General features: G+C 29.9%; 1 protein-coding gene and 2 long non-coding RNA genes across 11 annotated transcripts; 2 read left to right on the top strand and 1 right to left on the bottom strand.

Moving 5' to 3' along the window:
* The first annotated feature begins 1194 nt into the window (after positions 1-1194).
* On the top strand, positions 1195-4020 carry LOC141045383 (uncharacterized). Its single transcript, XR_012217491.2, has 3 exons — positions 1195-1427; positions 1536-1652; positions 2035-4020. It is a non-coding gene; the product is annotated as an uncharacterized LOC141045383 (long non-coding RNA).
* Positions 4021-4089: 69 nt separating this feature from the next.
* On the bottom strand, positions 4090-5761 carry LOC149989308 (uncharacterized). Of its 6 annotated transcripts, none has more exons than XR_016503105.1 (4): positions 5439-5751; positions 5006-5338; positions 4822-4873; positions 4090-4701 (listed from the first exon to the last, which is right to left on the bottom strand). It is a non-coding gene; the product is annotated as an uncharacterized LOC149989308 (long non-coding RNA). The 6 variants fall into 6 exon arrangements; XR_016503104.1 differs by having other exon boundaries at positions 4090-4676; positions 5439-5748; XR_016503108.1 differs by having other exon boundaries at positions 4090-4633; positions 5439-5740.
* Positions 5762-20439: 14678 nt separating this feature from the next.
* LOC112282132 (uncharacterized) lies at positions 20440-23515 on the top strand. 4 transcript variants are annotated; one of them, XM_090250659.1, is made up of 7 exons: positions 20441-20710; positions 20863-20953; positions 21282-21498; positions 21674-21780; positions 21930-22066; positions 22369-22566; positions 23070-23515. In XM_090250659.1, exons 3-7 carry the CDS (start codon positions 21413-21415, stop codon positions 23262-23264), a joined length of 723 nt encoding a protein of 240 aa, XP_090106785.1. In that variant the 5' UTR covers positions 20441-20710; positions 20863-20953; positions 21282-21412; the 3' UTR covers positions 23265-23515. The 4 variants fall into 4 exon arrangements, with proteins under 4 accessions (XP_090106786.1, XP_090106785.1, XP_024375155.1 ...); XM_090250660.1 differs by lacking the exon at positions 20863-20953 and having other exon boundaries at positions 20440-20790; XM_024519387.3 differs by lacking the exon at positions 20863-20953.
* Positions 23516-24385: the final 870 nt, after the last annotated feature.

Below are 24385 nucleotides of genomic sequence, written 5' to 3'. Positions count from 1 at the left end.
TTGAATTAATTAATGGTTGACTTAAGTTAATAATGTAGGACTTACAACCATATTTGAAATACATTTTGAATTTAACATGATTTACATGCTGAATAATTGTAATAAAGATTAAAATGGAGTTCTACTATAGTAAAATAAAATACTATATTTTATACTTATGTACTAATAAAGACTTCTATGCTAATGCAAATTGATATTTTTGTGCTCCAATGGATCAAATAAATAAATAAATAAACCTAAAATTATTCTCTTGTTAGTTGTTTATATTTGTGTGTTTTTCTAAATAGCAGAATAGAGACTAGTTGTTTAAAAATCTGAATTATAGTAAAAGAATATGAAAAACCACAAATTGCTACAGAAAAAACACATAAAATAAGTTATAAAGTCTATAATTTTTAAAAATATATTAAAGATCCAACTTGAGTAGCATCTTGTAAAATTGAGGATGGTGCAATCAAAAAACAAAAGTTTAACCACAAAATGTCTTCATATCTATTTAGCACCAGGGTCATTTAGAATAACATTTTTTATTTTATTTTATTTTATTTTTTTATTTCATATACATGTACATGTTATTATTGCTATTGCAACCATAATTTTTGCTATTGCCTTCACAACTTATTTTTATTAACTTGATCATTAATCTTTTCTAGAACTAATTTTGATTATTATTTAACTATAGTAAATAAATAAAAAAAATAAAAAAACCTATTGGAAATATAAAATCAACACTTGGTTTTCATGATATGGTATATTATTACGAAATAATAATTCTTGATTATAAATGTAGCAACATCAATAATAATAACAATAATAATAATAATAAATTTACAATAATAAATTTATGTTATACATATATAATTTTAGATTTAATAATAATAATAATAATAATAATAATAATAATTATTATTATTATGATAAGATATGCAGCCATAAATATATACATTGTCACAAACTTATATTGTATTTGATTATGAGTTTATTTTTGTGATGTATTTTTAAATTTACATTTATTCTTCATAATAAACTTGCTTTATTATCTCAGTGTTTTTTAATTAATATCCCTAAAACGTCCTTTTTGCAAAAAACTCTACTTCGATGAAATTCCTAATACCCTTCGTTGAAGAGGGCATTCATGATGGTATGAAATTTGACTGATTCGGTATAGATATTAAAATTCATCAAGCGGTGGATGTGAATAGGTGCGGTTCTTGCTGTCAGCATGGCCGAGTGGTCTAAGGCGCCTAACTCTAGTTCTGAACTTCGTTATGGGGCGAGGGTTCGAACTCCACTGCTGACAAATGTGATCGTGCTGTTCAGTTTACTAGTTATGACATAGTGATCATCGTACAGTCACTCTTTAGATAAGATCTCTATTGGGACATCGATTGACAAACGTCTCCTTTGCTGCTTTTGCTCTCTGTGAGGTAAGCAAACATATGGTATAGAATGAAGAAAGCTAAGAAACTAGCATCGCGATATTGAAATTATTCAAATTTTCAAGCCTGGGGACTGATTCCATGTCATATTCACAGCTCAAATATTGACACTAGGTTTTCATACGAAACTTTTTAGGTGAATCTTCAGTTAAATGAAGTGCACAACAATCAGTGTAAAGTCTGACTCCAACTAGTACATCCAAGCCTAATGAGGTATTCATGTCTCTTTGTATTTTGAATCTTTTAACGTGCCAAAGCACACTTCCAATTTTTTCACAAATAAATTTTTGTAATTGTTAGGTGGACATCCTCATTTTACAACATGGACATTCCTTGCATACACACCTCCACCAAACATAGCTAGTTTTGATTTTAAATTTTGATTCTTGTGAAAATTATTACTTTAATATCAAAATTTGATATACCCTTATCCACTTGTATTGTATGGCTTCACATTATCTCATCCTTTAATTCTTATGTCTTTGCAAAACTTTTGTCAAATAAGATTGTCATTATTCATCAATGTTAGATAAAAAATGGAAATCACATTTTTACAATCAAAATTAGTAAACTTTTTGTAGGGGTTTGTATGCAGGAAGTATTCAAGCAGTAAAGGAAAGGTGTCCATGTAATAAATGGGAGATGTCCATGTAACAGTTCTGTAAAGATTTTATGAAATAGGAGATAAATTGTTTCAAAATACACAAATAATTCGTTCATTTTACTATCAAAGATACACATTCTACAAACCTGATACTGAAAGCATTATTGTAAAGTGATACAAAAAAATAGATAATCCTACACAAACATTACCATATTCATTTAATTTCATAAGTAAAACAGAACTGCACAGACACATCAAAACTAAATATAGTACAGAATGAAAAATAAACTCAAGCAAATCTAAAATCAAACTTATTCCCAGAATAGAAAGTGCTGCTACAAGTGGAACTTATTATTGTTGCATAATATTTTATATACTTGAAAATAAAGTACAAGGTCTTAGTACACAAGAAGTTCATGTCCATGAGAGACTAATATTTTATCCAATAATACTTGTGACATCTCAACAAAATATGCAGTCACGTACGAAGCCATTGAAGAGTACTTGAATTGCCATGAACCGTCAACCCTAAAAAACGGTGATGGTTAGAACTTTCAGTTGCAAAGTCACGGAGTGATGAGGGCAAAGGATCCAAGGAACATTTCTATTGAACCCCTCAACCTTGGGAATATAGTAAAGTTACCATTTGTTCAATGGTTATCCAAGTTCACTCTCTGTTATATATATATATATATATATATATACATATTCCTAGGGTGACTTGTCACACTTTGCCTTTTCACTTTCTCACTGTTTCTATCCTGTTGGGGGTGTACAAAAGCAATGCACCATTTGAAAAGTAGATAATTTTGGTCCTTGGCTGTTATCCGTTTTCTCTATAAGTGGACCATGTCTGGCAACCTCTTGTGGTTCATGTTTCACCAGGACACCCATCAACAGCAACATGTGGATATGGGGATGGATGAATATTTATAAGGATGAATGAGTTTATGGATGAATGCGTGGACCCATGACTATTCTTGGTTAGAATTTGAGCTCTGACATTTGTGAATATGAGGCGGGATTAACGAATAATTGTCTAGGCCACATGAGTTACGTGAGGTTATGGTACATTCATCCATGTGCCACTTTGGCTGACTTGAGAATAGAGGCTGATCTTTGTATTTATGAGTCACCAATACAATGTAAGATACATTATAATTTATTCATACATTATAATTTATCCATACATAATAATTAATCACACATAATAGTCTCCAAGTTACATTATATTTTTACACAATTGGTCAAGAAATGGTTCATTTAAAGTATTTATTTTGTTATTAATGTAAGTACGAGCTTCAAATTCTTCATCCACGGAATGAGCAAATGTTATGTGACATTTGTATTTCATTTCGTTTATGCATTAACGCACTCAGATCTCTCTTTTAGTGATGAGATGAAAAGCTTTTGCTCATTTACCCATTTTTATTCATTTTTAAACATTTTTGTGCAAACTGAATTGAATTACTTATTTAAGTGACTCAGAAGCCTACTTATAGTTGGAAATGATTTTTTAAAACTAGGACAACCTATATGTAAATATAGATCTTTACAGATCTCTGTTAGTTTACAACAGACTTTGAAAAGAGACTTTTACAAGGTATTCATGTGGACAATCAATAATGCTACCTTATCCTCCTGTCTATTGACAAACAACCTTTTGGAGGTGAAGAATTATATGTATGCTGTTAAAGCTCACACATTGGTTTTTAATTAGCAGTTAATCAACCAAACAAGCTTCTTTTAATTAAAAGTTGTTTCAGACATACCACTATCACAATTAATCATTTGTAACTCTCTCATTCAAATAAGCATTGAAACAAATAAAACATACAAATCTACAGATTTCGTTCAAGATTTTATTCAGTCACGAGTAATCAAGATTTTGAGCTATTGAAATGTTGAGTAGCACACAACGTGTGATTGGTATTTTGATACCCCATCAGTATCAATCAATACGTACTTGTCCTAGGTATATGCAGAAATAATCCTCGGCAACAAACATGCTCAACTTTATAAAAACCTCGATCATAATCCCGACAGTGAGAATCAAATGTATCTTCATTTCTTAGATGTGGCTGAATCATACATGTGCAGAAGTAAAACGCTTATCCCATTCAGTTTGTGAGAAGCTGTTTCAGAGTTTGTCCAGCAACCACTATTTGATCAGGCATTCAAAGAATTTGTCCTGAACGTTGTAAAAACTCGGAAGTGGTAAACAAAGTGGAACTTATTTCAAAGTAAGACCTGGGTGGGGATAGGCGACGAATTCCAAGCAACACAGCCTACTGATGCCAGAATACTTACATTTATGATAACACTCTACTTTGAAACCTTGCTGCAAGTCACGTTTTGATTCTTTGTGAACTTGCCGCCTCAGCAGTGCAATTTTCCGAGGAATGTGCAAATTTGCCGGGAATGTGCAATTTGCCGTCTCCTTCATCTCCCGCGAACTATTCTGCTAAAAGATTTGTCCTAACCCAGGTTCCGAAAGTAGTGAAGTCTCATGCCAGACATGCTCAATCTCGTTGAAACTTTGATGCCATGCTTGGTGTTTCAAATCCACTAGTCACTTGCTGCCTTTTAGCTGGAACAGCCTCCACCAAGGATGATCGTGGGAAAAAGCAGAGCTAAAATCTCAGAAAACAAACGAGGCTGAACCATATGTCACGCGAAATTGATGAGGAAAATCCTTACGAAGTACTCAATACTTAAGCATAGAAAAAACAAGTAACCCTTCCATAATAATCGACAGTGATAAAGAACATAACTCACATTTTTTCTTTTCATCTTTTGTATTCGACGACCTCTTTTCAGATTGACCTCTCTGCACCATGCACAACTGCTTGTTTAATAAGCAGCTCCACGCAAGTTAAAACCAGGATTGAATCGAGAATTAGGTGACAAACATCCACAATAGTAACATTTTTCAGAGCGATACCCTCGCACCGTTCCATACCGAGACAATGCTGCACTGAACTGTTGGTACTCAAAAAATGAAACATCATCAGCAACCATATTTGGCGCAATTTGGTGTCCATGTTGCCCTAGCACCAACCACTACCCTAACCAGAGTTGACCGGAGGAACAAGGAATCACAGCCGACACGACATCTTTCTCCCACACATCTTTCACCATTCTGTTTGAATTCGCAAAGGAGCGTTAATCATCCCCATCACCATCCTCAACAACCGAAGTTGATTGTCTCGTCACGGCGCCAGCGACGCGGATGCAAATCCAGCAACAACCCTTGAAAGGGCACTACGACTTCTCCGCCTTGAAGTAGCTGGTTCTGTGAACAAACGCAATGATCATTCAATGCCCAGTCTTCAACCACGAACTACAAACTAACAACATGCAACACTAACAGTTAATTGTCAAGCAATTCTCACACGGATGCCATTGACTGCTCATCGCCGATCCGTTAACGTCCAATCAAGATAATTTAAGCCCTTCAGGATTATGCATTTCGTGATCCCACATGGTCTAACATACACTCATACTTCTGCCTACAGGACGCCACAATACACGTAGACATGTGACCCACTCTTCAAATTGGAAGTCTTGAGACAGATAGAGAGGCTGGGGTGGCTTGCTTTCTCCCGAATTGTATGCTACGGTGGGGAGTTCATGATCGCATGATCCCACACTCTACACTGCAAATGGCCGGAGCATGTCTGGAGCGCCACTTGACGATGAAGTATCCATTTTTACAATTTATTGAAGACTATCCAAACTATTCACTATCAATAGCAAATAGGCCAGTTTAGAAACCGCAGACTTGAATTGACCTCCAAATAATTGATCTGAACAGTTGTTTAATGCTATCTCATCCCTGAGTTTAAACATGATTGACAATCATGTTGAATTAAATGCAACAGAACTAACAACTTGCAAATTACCATTGTCACGTCATTAGGTGATTAATTCAAGATCATCACCAAAGTTTGCAGATGAGTAAGTCAACCTTGGGAAATAATTGAAAGTGTCGTTCAACTCTTTGAAACTAGTAACAACAACCATAAGAATAATTCATAATTTTTACATGTATTTAAGTTAACAAGTAACTAATAAAGTTATATGTATGATTGATCTCAATATGGTATCAAAGCAGAGTTAATATTTCACTAGTGAGCATTGCTACTAGAATAGCTTTTTCTTTCATTAGAATAAATTTATAATAATGAGTCTCACTAGTGAAGCATTGCTCTTAAAGGCTTATAGTATTTTGTTCTTATAACAAGCTAGTTAATATGTCAAGTGAATAGTCATCTATAATCACAATTAGCAAAAGCATTAAGCTAGAAGAGTTGGCAACTTACAATGTATAGAAGTTAAAAGATGAAGGCATTATTGAAGAGAGAAAATATGTGGGATCTAATAGAAAAGAAGATGGTACCAATTTTTTTTTCCAACCATAATAGAGGCACCAACATTCACTTTTGAATAATTCAAGATTCAAAAGTTCAAGGCTTAGGCATTAATTGTGATAGCTGTGAAAGTTGAGTTTATAGAAATAATTTCTAAAAGTGAAGATCCCTTAGTACTTGGCAAGCTTTAAAAAAACATATTTGAAGTTAGTGACTCATCACAAATCTATTTATTATACATCTATCTTCACAATATGCAAATGGCAAAAGACAACTCAATTGAAGAGTACTTACAAATTGCCACAGACTTAAAGAACAACCTATCTACTTTTGAACATAAGATGGTAGATGAAATGCTTGTACAACTTACTTTGAATGGACTTCTTCCTAGCTATGATGGAATAATCCAAAGTTTAAAGATTTTGGATAAACTAATAAGCTTTGTAACAATCAACTTAAAGTTGTAGAATAAATCATATTCTCCTAAGCTGTATAAGAATAGACTAGGAGACAAAGAAGCAATAACAATACACTTTTTGTACAATCATTCTTCTTTATAAAGTCACAATTTCAATTGTGAAAGAACACATATCTATTGGCACAAAGATCATAACTCAATTCAATATGGCAATTACTTAACATGAGTACAGTCTTAAGTTGCATAATGTTGTTTTCAGCAAAGATCACCATTCAATGATCAACATAACAGATTTTGGTATTTTATGTGCAGATCATTGAATCACCTTCTTGTTTATGTCACAACAAATATGTAATACAGAATGAAGATAACAATGTCAGTTTGATAATATATAAAAATCACAACATATCAAACATGACCAAAGATATTGTGCTTACAAAAATCATAGAAGGGCTTGAAAAGAACCAACTATGTTATCTTAGTTTTGGAATAATATAATATGTAATGAGAAACAAGAAGTTCTTTGAATCATATGTACCAAAAAATCAAGGTATTGTAATGACAATATGAAGAAAAAAACATTTCATAGAGAGAATTGGCAATGGCACACTTTATACCACTGATAGAAAAATAAAACTTAACATGATTATTTATATGCCCAATCTTATAAAAAAAATTAATTTTAATAGGATGCTTAGAAAAAATTGAAAAAATAGTTGTATTTTTAAACCTCCAATGTTAGATCATAAATCAAAACTAAAAGTTAATTACAACACGACATTGTGATTGAAGGAATGGCCCATACAAAATCAACAATATTTTTTAATGCAAATTTTGCTTAGCTAAGAAACAACATTGTGAACATTTTTTTTGAAAATTAGCTACCTAAGCCATGAAAGTGTTACAATTATTGTGCTTTGATTTAATTGGTATAATGAGATTTTTCTTGCTTAATGGCTTACAATATTATGCAATTTTCAATGACAATTTCTTGAAGAAGTCATGGATGTTCTTCATGTGTGCAAAATAAAAAACGTTATAAAAATTCAAAATCTTAAAGCAACTCATAAAAAAAAAAAGACAAAGAATTGAAGGCTTATGTATAGGCTATTGAGGAAAGTTTGTGTTGCATGATTTTCAAAACTATTGCAACATGCATGGCATTAAGCGGGAATTTTCACAACCTCACACCTTAAAGCAAAACGGTGTTGTAAAGCAATGTAATAAGATAATTTTTGAAAGAATGTGTTAATTGCTTAGTAGTTGCAATCATCTAGGTTACTTATGATGCAGGACAATCAATAGAAAAAAATTTCTAATAAACAAAAGTCCTACTATTGTAAACTATAAAGTTACTCTTTATAAAAGATACTACAAAATCAAACTTCATGTGAGTTTTGTGGTTTTTTTGAATGCCTTGTGCTCATTCATATACTACAGACAAAGAGAAGCAAATTAGAGAAGAAAACAAAGAAGTATATATTCATGGATTTCAATGAGTAAACAAAAGCATATTAAATGTTTGATCCTTCAACTTACAAGATTATAATATCTAGAGATGTAATATGTGATAAAACCAAAATTAAATTTTAATATTTTACAAAAACTAATAAAGAATTATTCACAATATAAGACAATTCTTATAACTACAAGAACTATTGAAAATAATGAAAACAACTCAGACCATCATCAACTCATTCACCACAACATACTAATACACTAGAATATACCACAACTTACTAAACTTCTTTCTAACATAGACATTAAAACAAAATATTGTATAATTATTTTTGATGGATACATACACCATCAATATTCCATCAGAGATAAAAGACCAAGCATTAGGCTCAAGAATCACCTAATGTACTTGATAAAATATATTAAATCTTAACACTACAAGTAGACCATTGAACACAGGGACTGAAAAAAGGCTATATAAGACAAAGTAGATTCAATCACCAAGAATGGAACCTCAAAGATTGTAGACTTATTAAAAAGAAAGCAAGCTATCACCTCAAAATGGATATTCAAAGTCAAAGTCAAAATCAAAGTAAAAAAAAAACACAATGGCAAACCTGATAAATTGAAAGCAAGCTTAGTTGTAAGAGAATTTGAATAAATTCAAGGCGTGGATTATTTTGACATATATATATTCCATTAGTTAGACAAAGTACTATTTGATTGATTCTAGAACTTAGAGCATGAAAGTATTGGAGCCTGGATGGAGTTGATGGAGTATATATGGACATATTACTTGATTTTCAAACTACAACACAATAAAAAAAAATTATATAGATTGATCTGAGCCCTATATGGATCCAAACAATTATCATGTGCATGCTACTTATAAATAGATTCTCATGTCATAAAAGAAAGATTGATTAAGAGTTCAACAGATTACAATCTATACTACTCCATCAACAATAGATAATACATAATTATACTCCTTTATGTAAATGATCTTATCATTTTGAGTGGCAATTCTATAGAAATTCAAAAGTTAATCTTGCAACTATTACAAACATTTGAAATGACCAAGCTAAAAAATTCCATTATTCATTTTGGAGCAGAGTTGAAATGAGATCCATCTAATATATAATTACTTCAAGAAATGTACAGCAACAAATTGCTACACAAATTTGACATGTTCAATTGTAATCCAACACAAAATTCCATGTGCTCTAATACGCACCTCCAAACCGACATGCAACAATCATTAGTTAATAAGTTAAATTAATACTCATTAATTGGCAGATTTTTTTATGCCTCTCTGATTTTAAAGCCCAATATTAATTTTGCGGCTAATACCTTGAGCAAATACAAAAAAAATCCACAAGAAGGGCACATAATTGCTGCAAAATAAGTATTGCAATATCTAAAAGAAATTTTCAATATTAGCATTTCTTTCTACAAACAAACAATCTTATTCATATGAGTTATGTAGACACAGATTACATAAGGTATCCATAAACTAGATGATCAATATCTAGTCTTATGCATAAAAAAGAAGAAGTTTTAATTGAATAGTCTAAAAAGAGACAAATAATGGTTGTATTAAATACTACCAAAGGAGAATATTAAGTGCTTTTAAAAGCTGCAAAAGATGCAATGCACTTGCAACAAATTTTATAAAAATTACAAATCTGTAGTATTGGTCCATCTTTGATTCTTGATAATAAGTAGAGTTGTAATGAACTAGTACCTACTAGTTTAATAATCTATAATATTACATTCTTGAATTAAGCACATGAAAATATAATTTCATTTTATTAAAGAAATAAGCCTAGTAGCAAATATAATAGTCAACTATGTACCTACGTTTGAGCAACAAGCCAACATTTTAACCAAACTATTAAAAACCTTCACATACTATTGTATGTATGAAGCAATTGGCATACTTTTCATACTCAACTCTATACAGATTTAAATCTATACTTATTCTTTTAAATAGTTTTTTGCAGAATTTTAATCTTTAAAACTTTGTAACTTGGCTTCTTTGAATCCATTTAATTGTGCTTTGCACTTACTCCACAATTTATATATCTTTGGTTGAATATCTACTTGAATACCATAAAGTTTTTTAAACCCTATGCTAGTAGACACAATTCCAGTTACATCAAAAGTTACTTGAAGTTGTATTAATTTGAAGGATTTTTTTTCAAAACTCTAACTCTTACCAAATATTGATATAAATTCTCCAACAATCTTATGGCAAAAAAAAATAAGCTTGCATAGACTCTATGTAGTACCACCACAATTAACTATAAACCTAATAAAAATAATTCCTACTACAAAAAATATTTAATACAACTTTATCAATAAGTACAACCAAAAGTTAAAGAATTATTGTAAAATACTTCTTATAATATATATTTATTTAAATTTTTTTTGCTACTTATCTATTACTACTATTGCTTAAGATCATTGTAGGTGGACTCTAGTACAAGAAGAAGTGTTGAATTAAATACATTGAAACTAACAATTTGCGAGTTACTACTATAACATTACTAGGTGATTAATTCTAGATCATTACCAAAGTTTGCAGATGATTAACTCAATCTTTAGAAATAATTAATAGTGTTATTTGACTCTTCAAGTCTTATAATAATAATCTTAAGAATGATTAATAATTCTTATATATATTAAAATTAATAAATAATCAATAAAGTAATGTATGTGAGTAATATAAACAAATCACTTCATGTTAAGCTAATACATCCACTATCCTTAAATAAACCTTCATTCTACATAATTTACTAAAGCTCCAATGTAATGGCACATTGTAGTGAATATTTGCATATAAGATAGGGCTTACTAATGCTCCAACAAATCAAAAGAACTGAGTAGCCACATCATTAACTTTTGCATTGGATAAGAATTGCAGCCAAGATCATGTACGAAGGAAATTTTAGTTTAAAGAAACATGAAAAATAATAGACAATATGGCATCAATTGTCCACTAAGATAACAACCTTCAAACCATACTATACTCAATTTTCCCCCAAGGAAGCAAAATGCTTGAAGATTGTACAAAACTTGTGCTCCTTACAAAACCTTCATCTTCAATATTGAAAATGTTATCTATTACCAACCTATTTTAGATATGAAAGATAAGTTGCTAAAGTTTATAATTGTGTATTTTCCATTCAATAATTCAAGATTTAGCAAATATTTTTGGTTTTGATATAGGTAGTATTTAAAAAAAATAAAAAATAGACATATATAGATATTGATACATTGTAAAGTTTTTTTTACTAAGATATAAAACAATATTTACACTTAATTGTGGTTATATCAAGCTAAATACTAGAGCCACTAAATTCCTTAAAGAATCTCAAAAAAGCATTCTAAATCCCTACCAAATATGGCATATATTATATTGCAAGGAGTAATGTCTCTTATTTTTGTTTCATCTTTACTTTCCTTCTTTAGAACTCTCATGAAAGCAATTTGATTATATTACAAGTAATCTCATTATAATACGCATAACACACACACACACATGCATATATATATATATATATATGTATATATATATAGATAATAAAAAGTAACAAAGATTGTAAGTTTATTTTATTTTATTATTAAATAATATATGATTTATATTTATCGTAAAATATTTAATAATAAAATGACTTAAACTTTTTATTATCTATTTTGATATTTTTATTTAAGACATGGTTTTTTAATTAAGAATTATAAACTTAAAAATATTTTTTTCTTTTCAATAAATTTTCTATCAAAATATACCAACTTAAGATGGTATGTAAATAGATTTATATAAAATAATTCTACTATTTAAAAGAATATCAAGCTAATAACTTTTGAGCAAATTAATCTCTTTTGCATTTCAGATTATGTTGCAAATATATTTTTAATTAAATTTTTTTTGGCTTTGTAATATATTTTAATTTCATATTCTAATACATAATTTTATTTCTACGAATCTTATTTAAATTTAAAATATAAATTCTAAGTAAATTTTATAAAATAATATATTTTTTTGAGTTTTTGAATTTTAAAATTTTCTTCTTAATATATATATATATATATATATATATATATATATATTAAATAGATTTTTTTTAGAATTTATGACTAATTTTTCTTTAAAATTTGAAAATATAATAAACTAATAAAAATATTCAAAAAATAAATTTGAACTATACTTTGTTACATTTTAAAAAAATATGGATCCTTTAAAAAATATAACTTTATATTCTTTTAAAAATTTAAAAATTTAAAATACTTTGTCAATATTTGTATTCACAATAAATGCAGATCTAAATGCTTAGATAGAATTAGTATCTTTACATTATATATTAGCATAAAATAATTAGTTTATTTTTTTAATATAGAATGATAACATTTAGTCTCCTTTTGAATGCTAAAGTAGTAAACATTGGTATTTTTTCTTAGATGAAGTTCAATAAAGATAGAGTCTTGTAAATTTTTGTAGTTTTAGAAGAAAATTGTACAATATTTAGAATAATAGATTAAAATTCTAACCTTTTCCAAATCAATTTTTTTGATGATTTATTTTTTGTAAAGATTTTATTATTGCTTAATTGCTTCTTAAAGATACAAACTTATGTTTTCTTGAAACTAAGATAGACTATGTTTAATATTTTGCTAATATAGAGCAAAAGCTTTTCATCTCATCATTGTAAGTCAATTCTATAGTTTCAAATAAATAATGTACAAATATCTTATATCTATTTTCTCTCAATTTGAAGAATATGTGGATTTAGATGCAAGTTCCTTAGAATATTGCTATGATATGGTCGATTTGGCATAAAGTGGTGAAAATTAGTGTGAGCTCTCAATTATACTCTATTTTTTTTTTTTTTTTTTTTTTTTTTTTTCCTATTTTATGATAATTAAACATATTAGATTAGGATTTATATAAGTAGAATTTAGTTTTATAGAATTTTTAGGATTACAATCGTTGATGGTATAAATTATAGCCTAATTCCTTGAATTAGGTTAATTAGGACTAAAGTGATAAGAGTTAGAAAATTAGAATAGCAACTTAGTTAGTTTAATAATTTAGAGGTTGTTAGTCATTACTCTAAGGATTGACTAAAAGCCTAGTAGTGCATCTATAATCATTCACATAATTTAGGAGTTGGAGTTATAATTCTGTAAACAATTTAGGGAAGTTAGCAATGATAATTTTGGATTTTCTTCCAAATTCGATAAATTCAAGTGGCATGGTGGTTCTTCTACTTAATGGGAGTCTTTTTAATGCAATGGTAGCACTGGATTTACCTCGTGGAGTGAAGAAAACAAGATCAGCAACCTTTCCTTTAAAATACAAGAGAAGCAACGAAATTCTCATTTTGAAGAATTTAACAAAAATTGCCAAGATCCTTGTAAGTAAAAACTTCCATAAAAATTATAATTGAGCATGGATTGAGGCATGTAAGTAGTCGATCTTAGCTTAAAAAGGTGTTTTGAATATAATAGTGAAGTTAGATTTACAAAAAAAAAAAAAAAAAAATGCTTTCTTGACTACTTACAAGAACCATCAGCCTTGGTAACGAGATTGGCTCTTGGATGAATGAAGGCCGTAGATCTAGATTAGGGATCTTAAAAATCAAGGGTGAAGATGTAGCCACCCTTCCATGAGCCTCCACTCAATTGAATAAGAAAGGCTTGGTTTTCCAAGCCCTCTCTCTCTCCTCTTTTGGGTGAAGAGTAGAGCTATGCCAGAATTTGGCCAAAAGCCTAATCTTAATTTTATTTAGATTTTAATTCTCATTACAAACCTTGTGATTGTGTATGCATGGATTTTTCATTGTGAAGGATGGTCATTAAGTTTTAAAATATATTTCATTGAAGTAGATATCTCCTTTGCCTTTCAAATACCCCAAGGGTTTCAAGGGCCTCGGATTTTCTTCAATCAGTCACTTAGTTTCAATTTTTTCAATGTGAGATTCTGAATAATTGTAGATTTTGTTGTTAGCTTTTTGACAAGATAAGATTCGCTTGATTTGGAGTAAGAAGGAATTTTTGGTGAATTTTTTAATTTGAGGGAGTCGACTGCCTTTGTAGTTTGAATCAATCGAGTTTGGAAAGGCATTTCTCAGTACTTGATGATTGGCTTTATTTGAAATTTTGGAAGCATCAAGCTTTATAAGCTAAGCTCTGAAAGACACAAGTTTTGTTGAATTTAAAGACAATCTAAATTTGTAGTGAATTTCTAAGTGAAGAGGGTTGGTCATCAAGGCAGTTTGAATCACTCAACTTCAAAGGAGGAATTTTCACAACTAAGTCATTAGATTGCAACAAGGATTGTTGGATCAAAAGCATCTTCAAGTCAACCTTGCAACAAGCTAAGAATCATTCAAATTAAAGTTCATTAAAAATTTTGGAAAATTTTGGAGTAGAAGGGGGTCGCTGCCTTCAATCCTTACGTGTTGTCAAGGTACCTTTGCTTTCACCTCTCTCACTTTATTTTTACTATCATCTTCACAGTGACTTGTAAGCTCCACATTTCACTTTTTGGCTAATAAATTTTAATTTTAACTTTTAACCTTTAATATTCTCACTTTAACTTTTAACTTTAACTATTAAACTAAATTTTTAATTTTAACTTTTCACTTAACCTTTAATCTTAACTTTTAACTTAAATTTTTTTCTTAACCTTTTAATTTTAACTTTTAACTTAACCTTTTAATCTTAATTTTTAACTTTAACTATTTTTAAAACTTAACTTTTAACTTAGCTTTTAATTCAAACTTAAGTTTTTATTCTTATGGTCAATTAATAGTAATAACTTAATTAATTATTTTTACTGTGTTTGCATAGTAAATTTCATTTAACATGTTAATTTAATATTGGTAACCATTGCTTGGAAGGCCTAAAACTAATTTAATTTTTAATATAAAGATTTAAATTAATCTAACAATTACACAATTGGGAGCTGTCCAATTCCACCTCTTGGACTTGTTGTGTCGCATAGGTTTCATCAAGTGGTGAAATTTGGCCTCACAATTAGCTTATAAAGTATATATTCTAATCCAAAAGCTCATACTAATTGTCTACTTTTCTTATGCTTTTTGAGACATCTTAAAGATACTCCATTTTTCTTTTACAAATATTCTAATATGCCAAGAATAAATCAATTTTCCTCCACTATCATCAACATATTTAGAATTTGACACCAAAATAATTATAAAACAATGCATCTTTCAAATATGTTTATTTTTTAATAAAAAAAAGATGAAATTAATTATATAGACATACAAAATTTAAGTAATCATTGTAAAATATATCTATACTAATCTATAAGCATATATGCTCCAACATACTAGATCTAAATCCAATAAAAAATAGAGTTATCAAAGTAAAAAGAAAAAAATAAAATAATAAAAAAAGATTATGAAGAATTAATAATCAATAAGAGAGAGACAATATAAAAACCACCAAAGAAAGCAAATTCTTAAAAAAATAGAAGAAACATGGAATATGATTTTAGAAGAATATTGATTGAGAGTACAATGGTAGGTTAAAAGGTCATAGGATCTGTAGATAGATATCTTTTAAACATGTCTTCTTGTCATAGTAGTAAATTTTAATATAATAAAAAATCAAAAAATCAAAAACATAGTTATGTATTTATATTTGTAAAGTTTTATGTTTGTTTCAAAATAATTCTAAAAAGTGCTTTGATGTAATAAGAATTTTTTGATTGTTTTAATTACAATTAGTTATAACAATTTATAATTTCTCCAGTTTTAATCTTATAATCTTTATTGGGTTTCAAGTATTGAAATAAATTGAAGCATCCTTCATTATTAATACTATGATTATTACAATCAATGTTATTGAAAAATCTTAGTGTAGTTTTATGAAACATGTGATCGGATAAATAAAAAAGATCAATGCAAAGAATCATATTCTTTTTGCTAAGTACTATGAAATAAGCAACTACTCTAGCAATTGCAAGGATTATATTTTTAGAAAAATATGCTTTAGACTATATCTTTATATATCAGTAGCACAAATCATCATAATTACTTTATTTCTATTTTTTATGCCCCAAATTTTGAATTACAAAATCAAGAGCAACCATTGTTTTAAATAAATGCCAAAAGAAATGTATGAATAGAACTCATTTTTCTTTAAAATCATACACATATAAATAGACTTATGATTCTTTTCATGTCTTCTTCTAAGATTTTAAGTGAGTAATATAATTATAGAGAGTAGAAGTACAATCTGAAAGTAAATGCCCCACTTTGTAGGCATTGATAGGATCTACAATTAATAGCTTCTAATGCCGATTTTTATTTAGTTTAAATAAGTGAATAGACAACAATGCACATAGAACTTGCAAAGCTACAAGATGTGAATTATAGCCTCAATCACAAATTTCATCAACATAGAGTGTGGTATATACACAATTACTGGAATATTTGCAAAAACGCCATAATTTTATAATTTACACATCATATAGTCATCAATATCATATGCAACAATATTATGTTATTATTTGTTACAAAAATACACAGATTTTTGCTGCCCAAACAGCCATGTCCATGTTTTGCTGCATAATGTATTTAAAATTATGTATGCAACTTGAATACTTGTCAAACTTTGCCAATAGTTGTGATTTTTTAAAGTTTTGATTTTTAAAAGTTAAGTTAAAAAAAAAACTCTGAAATTTCATTTTAAAAATAAAATGTGAAATTCTTACGTAAATAGTTTTTGAAAAAATTAAAAGTTATTGGATATGTTGGAAATGTGTACGGAACTTTACAACTATCATAAGTTTATAATATGACGTGTATTTTTTATTATAAATATAGGTTGATTTTTTTATTTTTAATTTATAAATTATTTTAATTTTATATTCTTGAGACCATAACTTCTGTTTGTCAGTTTTAATCTTTTTAAAAACACTTTTGGATATATTGAAAACATACAAAAAACTAGTTTAGTTTTGTAAATTCATAACATAATGTGGATACATATATACATATATTTATTTTTTTCTTTTAAAAAAAATAATTATTGTAATTTATATGTAGATGTATTATTATTATTATTATTATTAATTTAATATATTTTTAAGAATTTATATTTTAAATTTTTGATTTTTTTAAAGTGATTTTTTTTTTTGTTGTTGTTTGTACAATGATTAGTATAAATGTTTTAATGTCATGCATTATACAATTTTTTTTTTATGTATCTTTGATAGTCTGTAAAAGGTCTTAGTAAAACTGGGTTGATTTTATATTGCTTTGTGTTACGTGTATTTTTTGATCTATATGTTGCATACAAAAAAATGACTACAAGAATGTTTGTAACTATTTTATAATGTTATTTTAAAAAATAAAAATCAACCATTTTTTATTGTTGAGATTTTGACATCTTTATTCTAAAAAAACATCAATATCATTACAATTACCTACAAAAATACATATATTGTTTGGTGTGTTTTCTATTGTTCTACTGTTTATTTTAAATTTAATTGTATTCGTATTGTTGAGGTTTATAACTTTGAATATAAAAAGAACATATCTTTTTTAAAATTCGTGAAAATATATAGATTTTCAATATTAAACATCAAATTATTTTATTTGTAGGTTTTCACATAAAAAAATGTTTTTCAAAAGTTCCACCTTAATTTAAAAGAGCACATATATTTGGTATGGATAGAATACAAATCAACATCTACTGTCATATTTCTACATCTCTAAAGTTACAAAATTTTAAGAACTATGTTTCTTATAATTTTGAAGAGATTCCTAACATACAAGTGGATGTGCTTCTTGAATTAAAAGATTTACAAACTACTGCAAACTATTTTTTTACAATTGCCACACAAAATCATGTCTATGTAGATCTAACAATAAAACTTAAGAATTGAAAGCCAATGTTGAGGAAAAATTTAATGCAGCAAGAAAGAAAGAAAGAAAGAAAGAAAGAAAAAAACCAATACTAAAAAATTGTCAACAGTAATAAACATGCCTAATTTGAAATTTATCTTTTTGAAGATTAAAATTGACAAATCTAAAAACAAGAAATTGTATTCTAACTTTGATAATTATCGAGCTTATGAATCCATGTATATGTCAACACATCTTTAAAAGAAAACTATAATAACTAATTCAAACTATATTAGATTTGAATTACAACAATTAAATCTATTGTTGCAATATGTTCTAAATATAACATATGTAGTTTGTGTCAAGAACTTGACATTGTAATAAGTAAAAGCAAGATGGATTATAAACCACTATATTTTTTAAAAATAATAAAATAGTTCTAATCCCTAGTAAATCACATATATCCAACAATTCATGAATATCAAAATCACTTCTATTTGGCATTATTTAATTGGCTCAAATCAATTTTTCCCAAATACTTTCTCTATTATCAACACTCTACTTTGATGTTAACAAATGTCAAATTATTATAGACACAACCATATTGATTCCACTACATATGTTACCAATAAAAAACTTACATTTTTTATAGAAAAAAAAATTTACAATGCCATCAATAATGCTACTTGAACAATGCTTTTTCATTTATTTTTGTTGGTTAAAGTGACTTAATCAACTTTTTTGTTGGTAGTTTTGTTGCTATCTTGTAATATCAGCCATCCTCATCACTACTTGTTTTCAAAACCTCCCAACTCAATCAATTCGCTTGAGGCCTCTTAACCTTCAAATTAGAAGATTTAGTCTTGGTTGTTAAATAGATCCTCAAAAACACAAGAGAACGTGGGAGAATGTGGTGGGACGAGGAATAAGGGGCCTTGAAGCCAATGATTTTTTCATCCTAAAACACACACATATACCCATACATACTTAATAATGTTTTTTAACTATATGATTTTTTCTTTTGTCTTTTTTAAACAAGAAAAACAATATTTTCATAAAAGAATTGTTATTTATTTACAAATACCAAGTTTCTTTAAATTCTACTTATAATTTTAGAAAATATTATATGTAAGTGATAATGGTATCCATTGTTATAAACACATCTCAATGTAAATAATCATATTTCAGTACTGCTAGTTTCTTTGCATTAGATTTAAAAAATATTCCCTATTATTAATGTGTGGGAATTAAAAATGAATAAAAAATATTATATAGATGAAAGTGCTCAAGTGCCATTATTTTGGTTAACACATGGTTTATAGAAGGGCATGCTTGCTTATAAGTGCATATTACAGTCAAATAACTCAAATATCTTGTTAACATTCCGAGTTAATTTATACCAAGACACAAAAAAGAAAAAAAATCTTATGCAAAAAACTCAAACTCTGACTTCAAATTGTACACAATAAAGATAGCAATAATGCTTGCAGTTATCTTTGTAAACAAGGTTTGACATTAAATCAAAATAAACATCTAGCATGGATTTTAATTAGGATCCAACCTTAGACTTGATTTGGTTTATAGTTTCTTTTACTTTCATTCTCACCAATTTATTCAAAATACATATTTAAAATCAGATTACTTATATTTTTGAAATGCTAGATACAGCAATGTGGTATGTATTATTATTGACTGTGTAAAAAACTAACACAGAGATGAATCAATACAAAAAGAGGGTATTTAATACTTATGAAAGTTCGAATTTTGAATGAAGTTAATTCAATTTTGAATCCTTGTTTATAAAATATTCGTGTTAGAGAAAAAAATCTAACAGTAAATTTTTTGAGTTGTAAAAATTCTTCCTAGAAACAAAAGTACCATGTACAATAAGTGCTATTGTGTAAGACAACAAAAAAATATTCTTTGAAGCAAGAGTGATGGTTAAAATTCAAAACAAGTAGTTGTCCCAAAATGTCTTAGTATAGTCAAAAAGTGTTGTAACAAAACTTTGCAACTTTACAGAAGGGAGTTTATCTATGAGCTCTGAAGACAAGACTAGGATAAGGAAGCCTATAAATAAGAAAAAAGAAAATAAAAATTACTGTGTGCAATGCAATACATGATTTGAGCAGATTTTACTTGGCGGTGGTGGTGGTAATTATGGCTGTCAAAGGTCCTTTGTTAAAGAAATTTGGAAGGTACATTATAGAGAATTGAAGGATTTGGGATTGGGATTGAACAAACTTGAGCATACTCTTTTTGTGTAGAATGTGGATCAGTGTGGGTCCAATGAGGAATGCAACCCAACTGAAGAGAGGCAAAATGTTTCCTCAGTGAACATCGTCGCTGCTTCGAAGTTCATTGCAACAGGACTCAAAGCTCGTGTCTCTCAGCACAGACGGAAAGATCGGATTTTGTCTCCGTTGCTGGGATCTGTGAGAAAGAGAGAGAAATACCCATAAATGCTTCCGTAGAATTTTGCCACATTTTATCACATTTTACCAGCTCTGTTGCACCCCCAAAAGATTCGCCTCAAGGTGAGCTTCTCGCTTTCTCGACGACACTGGTGTTAAGTCTAGGCGAATTGATAGGTTTTGCGAGGACCCATGTTCGTAAGGTGATCACATGTAGGTTTGTGTGGCGTTGGCTCTAAATTCTGATTTTTTTTGCTCGCTGTTGTTCGGTGGAGGTTTTGGGTTTCGTGAAGAGAGGTAATGTGAGGGCGTTTCTGTGGATGGGAGCGTTGTTGTTGGAACCAGCAGGTTGAGTTGTAATTTCAGGTGTGTCTATGGTGGATCAACTTGTCAGTACAATTTCAAAAGGATGTGATGGTTACCGTGCCTGTAGTGTAGGATTATTGTGCAACTCCCCTTCTGTTGGATTACTGGTCGTTCTTTCTATGAGAGCATTTTGTGCTGATGAATTAAGTCTTGAAAACTTGTGATTTCTACGCCTACTAATTGCGCCGACTTTGAGTCGCAAGTGTGGGATGTTCTCGTGAAATTCATGGTTCGGGTATTTTCTTTTTGGGCTTGGTGCTGCATGTGCCACTTTGCTTGAGATTGATGCCATGTTTCTGGTATCTCAAATTATAATTGATCATTGTAGAATACCTCGACAATGTGGTAAGAGGAAGCAGTTGGGATCCAGAACCTACTTTGGGAATGCGCGCGTTTGTAAAGCGCATAGACGTGAAGTTGCAAAAGTGCTCGCATAGGCGTGTGATGAGATACTATTAAATGGAGAAAGATGACCGAATTGAGATGCTTGTATGCCTGGACTCCGCATCACCCTACTCTTTCTTTGCCCTAGTGGTGCTCTTGAGGTAAATTCGTATTGGTTATTGACTTTTCTTGAGAAGATTGGAGTCCGATGAACATAGTCTAAGAACTCTTGTTCTCTATTTATGCACACAGCATGTACCGTTAGGAACGATGAGCTCACAAGCTTCGAAACTATGATGTTTCGATTCTGATCTTACACGTTTTTGCTTTTGGCAGGTATCAGGAAAGATGGAACCTCAATTTGAAATTGCTGCCGGTTCTTCTTGGCGCAGTTCATGCCGCCACTGGCAACAAACCCCCTAGCATCATGGTTCCTGCTAAAGGTTGACATCATTCCCATTGTCTGCGAACTATTGTTGCATGTCTGCTTCCTTCGTTCTTATAGAATAGACAAAATTTTCTGTATTTTTGCAAGTTTGTGGAGTAACCATACAACTTGTCCTCATGACTCCTCCGGTGCCAATTGTTGCAGGCCAATGGTTGGTGGAGGATATGCAACGAAACGCTCGTTTCATGGATGTTCCAATTCGAGGGGTGCCAGCAAATTTTGGAACAACACTCAATTCTCTGCAATGCCAACGCGTCCTGACAGCTATTGCTGAATCCAAGGTTAGTTTCTCTCCTGTGTACTTTATAACCCTAAAAAGCCTGAAGGCTTGAATCACGAAGTTTTTTAAAGTTATGTTTAATGTATGAGTTGTTCCTGGACTGAGTTCGATGTCCTGTCTTTATCACGGCGTCTTCTTCAATGCCTGTATTTCTCATAATTTCAACTTCACCTATTGCCATTTTTTATCCAATTCTGAAATTGGTGATTGTTAGTTCTGCAGTTCGCTCTGAAACTGTATCGCTATAATGCACTTCACCCACATGACCCTGATCGTGATGAAGTTCTGTGGGCCTTGTTACAGGGCTACGATTCCAAGGAACTTGCAGCAGCATTCTTGGCCTTCTTTCGTGGCATCTTTGGAGGGGAACCCAACCGGGATCTCAACATCAGTGACTCCAAATTTTTGCTCAAGTGTTGCATGGCTGCTGGTTTCACAGAAGCAGAATCTGAACAATATATCAGTTCTAGCAAGGATGAAATTATCAAGTTGCGACTTAAGGTACGTAAGCATAACCCTATTCTCAAAATCCTGTAATAGCATTCCTATTGAGCTGTTTCAAAGTTCATCGTTGTTTGATATTTCTGAATTGATACCACGTCTGATTGGAGCAGTTTATGCTGCTGAATTGTGATAAAATCGGTTAAGTTTTATTAGATAAAGAAAGTCATTTGTGTACCAAAATGCAACAGCTTTACATAGCCGAAAAAATTCTTTCTAATCTGCTTTCTAGATCATCTGGACAGATTCTTTTTAGTACTTATTATTAGCTATCGCAAGTCTTTCCTTGAGCAACCTAGTGATTGATGTGGTGTTATGTCTTTCGATTTGGGGTGGCTACTTTTACCCACCCAATATTACGATAGAGAAAACCTTTTAAGTTATATTTGTAATTTAGCCGTCTTTCTCAAGTTCTTTGGATTACGATTGGCTTTACTTCGGCCAAAACTGCTTGTATTCAGCAATCGTTGAAGTGACTGCCTAGAGTGATATACATGCTGCAGGAGAACACAGCATTAGCAGTGGAGAAAGGTATGTTTGGCGCCCCAACGATATATGTAACCCCGAGAGAGAAGAATCTGCAAGGAGTGCGCCAGCCTCGTGATTTGATGTTTTTTGGTTCAGATCGGTTTGAGCAGCTAGCATTTTCTTTTGGCAAGCTTTGGGAAGGTCCTAATCCCCAGCGAAGCAGACTGTAGCTCTAGTTTAAAAGACAAGTTGTGGAGTCTTGGAGCATGGCTGTGCCATATTAACTTTTCCTTCACAGATTAGTTAGGGGAAAGGGTGGAGTTTGGGTAGAATTGGACAAGATCCTGTTGTTTTCTATTATCAATAAGTGGCCTGCTCCTATGTCTCGGTTACTGTCTTCACATTGATCATTTTCTAATCGTTTGTAAAGAATTCGGACTTGAATTAGAATTTTTGATACTTAGATCAGTCGATGATTTTATACTGCTGGTTGTCACCTATCATTGCTGGTGAGCATTTGGTCACTTCTATTTCAGTAATGAACATCCTTGCTTGTTTATCTCTCTCTTTCTTGCTAAATATGTTTATTTGACAGTTCAAGTCTGTGGTACGATTAATTTTTTTCTACAAATTAGAACTTAGAAAAATAAATGATTTGCAACCTATACTTGCATTTCTTGTTGCAATTAGGTTGCAGATTATTTATTTTTCTAAGTTATATTATAAGAACTTGCACTTATTCTAATTTCTAATTTTTATAATTTAATCTCTAATTCCAAACTTCTAACTTATAAATTTTAACCAATATATAATGTGCATATTATAAATAAATAAATAAATGTGAGTTTATTCTACTCCTCAGCCTTGGATAGTACTAGATTGATAAAGATCTAAGAGTTCAATTTTTGTAATTTAAGAATAAGATATAATTTTTTATATTAAAATTTTGATTAATAAAAAAATTATAATAAAAAATTATTTTCTATTTAATATTTTTATGTATTAAATATGTTAAAAATTATATATCTCTTATATAAAATAGCTCAAGGGAATAAACCAATGAGATAAATAAGACAAGACAAAAACCATCTCTAATTGGCTGCACATCTCATTGTTTTCATCAAAAGCAAAGTAATAACTTAACTTTTGATGAATAAGTGATCAAAATCTGCATGTTGTTGTTATTGCACATTGCCAAGAATAGCACTGCAAGATCACTAGGCATGAAGCTTAGAAGCACCTAAAGTGAAATAGCATGCAACATGGAGTTTTACGTCATATGAAGCTTCAAACAAAAGGTTAATTTATACCACATAATTTACAATATTCTTTTGTGGCCAAAGACAATTTT

The sequence above is a fragment of the Physcomitrium patens genome, chromosome 5 (genome assembly GCF_059467195.1).
Source record: "Physcomitrium patens ecotype Gransden chromosome 5, ASM5946719v1, whole genome shotgun sequence".
In the NCBI taxonomy this organism is placed as follows: Eukaryota; Viridiplantae; Streptophyta; class Bryopsida; order Funariales; family Funariaceae; genus Physcomitrium; species Physcomitrium patens.
The sequence above is the reverse complement of the archived record's forward strand: the minus strand, read 5'-3'. Positions and strand labels throughout refer to the sequence as shown.

Coding starts and splice junctions, on each gene's coding strand:
- LOC112282132 (XM_090250660.1), top strand. CDS start 21,413: ATGGAGAAAGATGACCGAATTGAGATGCTTGTATGCCTGGACTCCGCA. Junction 21,499..21,673: donor GCCCTAGTGGTGCTCTTGAG/GTAAATTCGTAT, acceptor TGCTTTTGGCAG/GTATCAGGAAAGATGGAACC. Junction 22,567..23,069: donor TTATCAAGTTGCGACTTAAG/GTACGTAAGCAT, acceptor TACATGCTGCAG/GAGAACACAGCATTAGCAGT.